At 31.2% G+C, this 6,461-nt stretch overlaps 1 protein-coding gene across 1 annotated transcript; it reads left to right on the top strand.

Moving 5' to 3' along the window:
* The first annotated feature begins 1,466 nt into the window (after positions 1-1,466).
* On the top strand, positions 1,467-5,902 carry LOC123717958 (cyclin-dependent kinase 9). The gene is made up of 5 exons (XM_045674244.1): positions 1,467-2,276; positions 2,610-2,695; positions 3,088-3,225; positions 3,594-3,673; positions 4,729-5,902. The coding sequence occupies exons 1-5, from the start codon at positions 1,595-1,597 to the stop codon at positions 4,946-4,948; spliced, it is 1,206 nt and encodes a 401-aa protein (XP_045530200.1). The 5' UTR covers positions 1,467-1,594; the 3' UTR covers positions 4,949-5,902.
* The last annotated feature ends 559 nt before the right edge of the window (positions 5,903-6,461 follow it).

The raw sequence follows: 6,461 nt of genomic DNA, 5'->3' as shown, positions 1-6,461 counted from the left end.
TTTCTCGCTCTTTTGGTCTACCCTTGTTTCTTTCTTTCCTTTTTAGACCAGCACATCTATCTGTAAGTCAAGCCGATACCGATTGAGAGTGAGTGAGAAAGGGAGATCGAGAAAAATACACGCTGTTGGTTGATGTATTCGTTTAGTAGTTACATATTAGAAGTTTAGATGGCGCATAACTTCTTGTGCAGTAAACGCAGATTTTTTAAGTATATTACCATTAGCACGTCAAGTATACGTGTGTAAACAGTGTGAATATAGATACACAAATACATGGAGTGATCATATACAGGTATTTTACAAAGAAGTTTGACTTATGACGTGTGTACTTTGTACGCACGCTTTTTTTTCATAATTTCAATTACAGGCTATATCTGTTACCAAATTATTTGAAAGATCTAACTGTGATAAGCTGAATAGGCTTCTATTTTTTTTTATACATATAAAAATTCTGATAATTAGATTAGACGTCAATGTACTTGCAGAGTATTAAATATGAAAAATAATGTTATCTTTTGTACCTTAGACTTTATTTATTAAAAACTATCTGACCCGAGAAACTTTTTAACGTCTAAGAGTCACAGTCGTGATACAGATAAGCTGAACTTATTTTTTATGTAATACAGCAATTTAGTTCACTTTATTGAGATAACGCAAAAAGAAAACTACTCATATTTATTATGAAATATTGAGAAAAAATGCTATAAAGTTGTAGCACTCTCCGGGTATCCCTTAGAAAGTAAGAGCACATTGTACCTTTCGTGTACAGCTTACATTAATTTTTATTTTACGATCAAACGCTTTCTGGTGCTTGCCGGACACAGTATTTCCATTAATTACGTAAAATTATCGTTCATTTAGGTTAGGTAAATAGGTATTTCGTGTATAATATTTGGCTACAAGTCTGAATATCTAAATAAAATATTACATACGTATTTTAGACACTTTATAATATATATGATTGTTATGATTATTAATAATTATATCTTGCAACTTTGCTGACTGCTATGAAATCGATATGTAAGATGCTTTCTGGATTGGAATGTTGCAATCTAAACTCGTCTAGGTTTTAATTGGTTCATTGATTATTTTAGTTAGCTGCACATTTATAGATATCAATTATTTATATTTCAGAGTCTAAATTCATGCATAGAAAAGCGGAGTCTTGGCTTAAAATTAATATTTAGAATTGAATTGCGTAACCTATACAATTTTGACCATAAGTTATTTAAAATAATTTAATTGTATTCATTTAAAGCGGAAATGGTTATAATAATTAATTAATTATAATAATACTCCAGAATATTATTACAAAGAAATCTCCGACCATAGGCAATATTATCCTTTCTACATTCTATGCCAACTGTCAATGCCAATTGTTAACTGTAATTGTCAGTGTAGGAAACCGACAATATTAGGACGTGTTGTTTTTAACTTTTTAAAATCTTCATTCTTCACAATAATAATTGTGTTATGTATAAATGTATAAAAAGTATTACTTAGTCAAAGAAATTCAAAATAAAGTATAACCAAGTGTTTATTGAATCTTTTTCTTTAATCTTCATTTATAAAAGGCTTCAAAATTGCATCCAAAATGCAAAATGTTAACGCTCCGCGGGAGCCTGCTCCCGTGTTGAGCACAAGTTCAACTATTCTCAATATGAGAGAAAAAGAGAAATATATTGAAGAATTTGACTTTCCATTCTGTGACGAGTCTTCTAAATATGAAAAAGTTGCCAAGATCGGCCAAGGAACCTTTGGAGAAGTGTTTAAAGCACGAGCTAGAAACAGCAGTAAAAAATTTGTTGCTATGAAAAAGGTTTTAATGGATAACGAAAAAGAAGGTTTTCCCATTACAGCACTGCGAGAAATTAAGATATTACAGCTTCTGAAACACGAAAATGTCGTAAACCTTATTGAAATATGCAGAACTAAGGCTACATTACACAATAAATATAGGTCAACATTCTACTTGGTTTTCGACTTCTGTGAACATGATTTGGCAGGTTTATTGTCTAATGTAAACGTAAAATTTAGTTTAGGTGAGATCAAGAAAGTTATGCAGCAATTATTGAATGGGTTATATTACATTCATAGCAATAAAATATTGCATCGAGATATGAAAGCTGCAAATGTACTTATTACTAAGAATGGAATATTGAAACTTGCTGATTTTGGTTTGGCAAGAGCATTTAGTGTTGCTAAGTCAGGACAAGCCAATAAATACACCAACAGAGTGGTCACATTATGGTATCGCCCCCCAGAATTGTTATTAGGTAAGATATCCCGGAATTAACTATAAAGATTGAACAAAACTTCTACCATAATGTAAATAATTGTAATTGTTACATAAACAGACCAACCAGGATATTTGAGTCCTCGTTAATGTATCCCATATAATTTAGCTAATGTTGATTGTATGGATGTAATCTTACAATTTTAATGTAATGTGATATATTTGAGTAGTATTTCAGAATCTATGTATGATAGTTTCACATAGATATTTTAGCTCCTTATTTCCATCTTGGTTGTATGTCTAGGCCTATTTGATGCAATGCTAAGTAAAACCCTGAGGGTGTTCACAAAGTTTTGAGCAATTAACTTTTTAGGTGATCGTAATTATGGACCGCCAGTAGATATGTGGGGAGCAGGCTGCATTATGGCCGAGATGTGGACCAGGTCTCCAATTATGCAGGTAATAATTTAGGTGGCACTGGCTGTGTTATTTTAATGCTGCATTTGTAGACATCAGATATTTGATTTGTATGTATGTATGTGTATGTTTGAGGATGCAGTTTCCGCACTTAGTCTCTCAATAGGTCCATTGATTTATTATTTTCTAATAATACTAAATTTGTAAAAAGTTAAAAAATAAGTTTCTGCAATAGTAAAAAATGGCTGGTGTCATATTACTGGATAATTAAATCAACTAATCATTATTAATATAATTACTGAAAATTTATAAAGTAAGCTTGTGTAGATGTTTTAAATTAAAATGCTTTGTTTGGTTTTCTTAAATATGAATGAATTTTTTTTTGTAAACATGTTTGAACAAAGAGAGCCTTGATGAGTTACTTGATTTTTCAGGGTCCCACAGAGCAGCAACAATTAATACTAATATCCCAGCTCTGTGGGTCATGTACTCCAGATGTATGGCCAGGAGTGGAAAGTTTAGACTTATACAATAAGATGGAGTTGCCAAAGGGACAAAAGAGGAAGGTTAAGGTAGGTAGACATATCAATAACTTAAGATTTTTATATCATTAATTGACATATTCTGTCACCTCATACTATAGTAGACCAGTGCTGGCATTGCGCCAAGGCTCAAGCCTCTGGGCATTTAAAACACAGCTGTGAATGATTAGATTTTCTTTGAGCCGTTAAGACTTGCTTGTACAGGGGAGGTCCTGTGAGAAAACCAGTATTGGTTAGAACCACAAATTTATGTACACAATGTTCTAATATTAAAGTTATTGTTTTATGTACAACAGCCTCTGTAATTTTAACTGTAATCAATTCAACTTTAGAAGAGAGTATCAAACTTCTTAATGTGTATAAATTTCTGTATTAAACATTTAATACATGTTTTTCAGGAAAGACTAAAGCCATATGTCAAAGACCCGTATGGTTGTGATTTACTTGACAAGCTGCTGCAACTAGACCCCGCAAAGAGGTACTCCTAATTAACTTAGATGATAGAAACATTTATTAATATGCAATCATAACATTTTCAATAAAGCTAAGCTCGTGATCAGTTAAATAAATAAATTAGGCATATGAATTATTTTTATGTGGTACAACAGTATACTGTGCATTAAATATACAAATCAATATCACTAGAACTGTAGGACGATGAAAATGAACTCATTTTACTAATGAATATAAAGTTAGATCGTAATTCCAATCTCTAATCCTACAAATTTCCTCGATAGCAATCCAGGATTGATTTGGCCAATCTAAGCAATATAGGTTATTGGCATGTGTAAACATTAATTTTAATACAGAGGCCAATCTTCAATCTCTGATCGGTCCTCTAAAGGATTGGTTGAAAAATTAGATAGGTTATTCAATCTATGGATTGAATATTGGTCTATATAATTTTCGATTTAAGATGGGTAAAATTGGATTGAGATTGAATATAAATTTTAGCCGTAAAACATTGTATCTTCCTGCTACCAAATTACATATTTTTTAAAATAGTGAAAATTAATTTGTACAAAGTGCAACGTAAATTATAGGTAGTTGCTGCCAGCTTGTACAGTATTACAACGTCGAGTAGTATCGACGCACTGTATTGCCATTACAGAGATTTATCAAAAAATATTTTAACATCTTTGACATAAATAGACTTATTTCAAGAGTAATTGTGTTTTATAAATATATATCAAAACTATAAGGGCACTTTTACCTATGTTTTAAATTTTTACAGTTCAAATGGATTATATCTTTACAAGTTAAGTCTTATTTAAACAAAGATTTATTTCCAACACAAAAATACAGTATTTACAATATTTTAAACCATTATAGTAATAATAATAATTATAATTTTAACCAAAAATTAAACAAATTTAAAAGTTTGGCCCTGTGGCAGTGAACCTTTTACGCTGGCAGCATTTCCTTGCTGTATTGGGATACTTATTTGTTGAGATAGGAAAACACCAGCTCTGGACTCCACCTTAAATCCTGAATTAGTGCCTGTGCATTTGAAAATCTTAATTATTTTTTCAGATATGACGCAGATACAGCACTCAACCATGACTTCTTTTGGACTGACCCGATGCCATGTGACTTGGCTAACATGTTGGCCCAACATACGCAGAGTATGTTTGAGTATCTGGCGCCACCACGTCGTCCGGGACATCTCCGACATCATCATCATGTGCCTGGAGCTCAGGCCAAGCCCAACCCACCACCTCAAGACTCGGGATACCAGGATAGAGTGTTTTAGTGATGTTGACTTTGGACAAGTGTGAAGTGCAATTGTGTATTGGGGCATGGTTCCCATATTTTATGGAATGTTCATTTCTATGATATAAATGCTAAGACATTGTACAGTGATATAAGATAACTATTCAATATGAATTATGACACAGGTGGGTTTGTAGATCTTCATGATTGTGCGTTATTTGTGTAATTTTTTTTATTTAAAATACAATTTTTTTTCAAAAGAATTTAAGTTTAGCCTTGATACTGGGCTTTCAATAATAAATTCTATGTTGTAACCTAAGCTATTTGGGAAAACTTGATTAATTACTGAGATTATCATTTTAATATGGACTCATAAAAATATCTCTTTTCTATCTAACCACATACAAAATGATAAATTTATAAAATTTGCATGTGGTTTTTACTAATGAATCTTTATACGTAATAATTGAACAAGTTTTAATTATTTTTGTATAAGATATTTTGTGATATATTGGTTGAAGTAGAAGTAGGAGAATACAGGTAAGGCGAAGGTAGCAAGCAGTTTATAACCCCTTGCTGAACTGAAACCTGAAATACTTTAGGGAAAATCCATGCAGGTACTTCTTATGTCTGAATAGTTTTTATAGGAAACTTATCATGTAAATGTTTATAGCAATTTTCCCTAAGTTTTTGACCGACTTTCCTGCTTCCAAATTAATTTGCAACCCATCCTATAAAATTTGGCCAACAATAAGAGTAAGTAATGAAAAGACAGGAGAACTGACTAAAACATACAGGGTTCCGTCCTCCCTTGGACACTAGAAAGAATGTGTAAAATAGAATTACAAATATAAGTCACATCGCCAGAATTTCAATGTCAGATTTACTGTTGTTTTACATGGATTACAATTTTAGATAGGTAGTATGTAAATAAAATGTGATATATTCTTGAATATATTGTGTTCCTTATTATTGTTAATGTAATAAAAAATAAGGCTAAATAAATTGTTGTATGACAGTTGTGATACATTTTGTATTAAATTCCTTAACATAGTTGGGTTTATGTCAAAGACTTCAATTCACTGATGAAATTCATGAAATCTAATTTTAATTTAAAGAAAAATCTAATACTACATTTAGATAGCGAAGACGAGTCTAATTTACATTTTAATAATTATAAAACTTTAAAAAAAATTGGTTCATATGAAAATTAATAATTGATATATTATTCTTAAAACTTAAAATAACATTCGTCTCATTATCTTGAAACCAAAATTTTTGAAGGTTTCACTTCTATGTGTGAATTGCACACAAGTTTTTTTTTAATGATTTAATTGTTGTCATTGATGGTGGGTGTTATGGTACATAGAGTGTATGGAAGATAAACTAAACCAACCTTTACGGGGTTTGCGAGGGACGTTACATGGAGTTTGTACAATTTTTAATATAAATAAAACATTAGCCAGGTTTTATACTTTAGAACGCGACTATAGATAGATCACAGGCACTACTGTTCAGTGTTATCTCTATGGACATTTAGGTAGCTTTATACC

Source organism: Pieris brassicae, chromosome 14, assembly GCF_905147105.1.
Source record: "Pieris brassicae chromosome 14, ilPieBrab1.1, whole genome shotgun sequence".
In the NCBI taxonomy this organism is placed as follows: domain Eukaryota; kingdom Metazoa; phylum Arthropoda; class Insecta; order Lepidoptera; family Pieridae; genus Pieris; species Pieris brassicae.
Note: the sequence above shows the minus strand (reverse complement) of the source record. Positions and strands in the feature narration are given on the sequence as shown.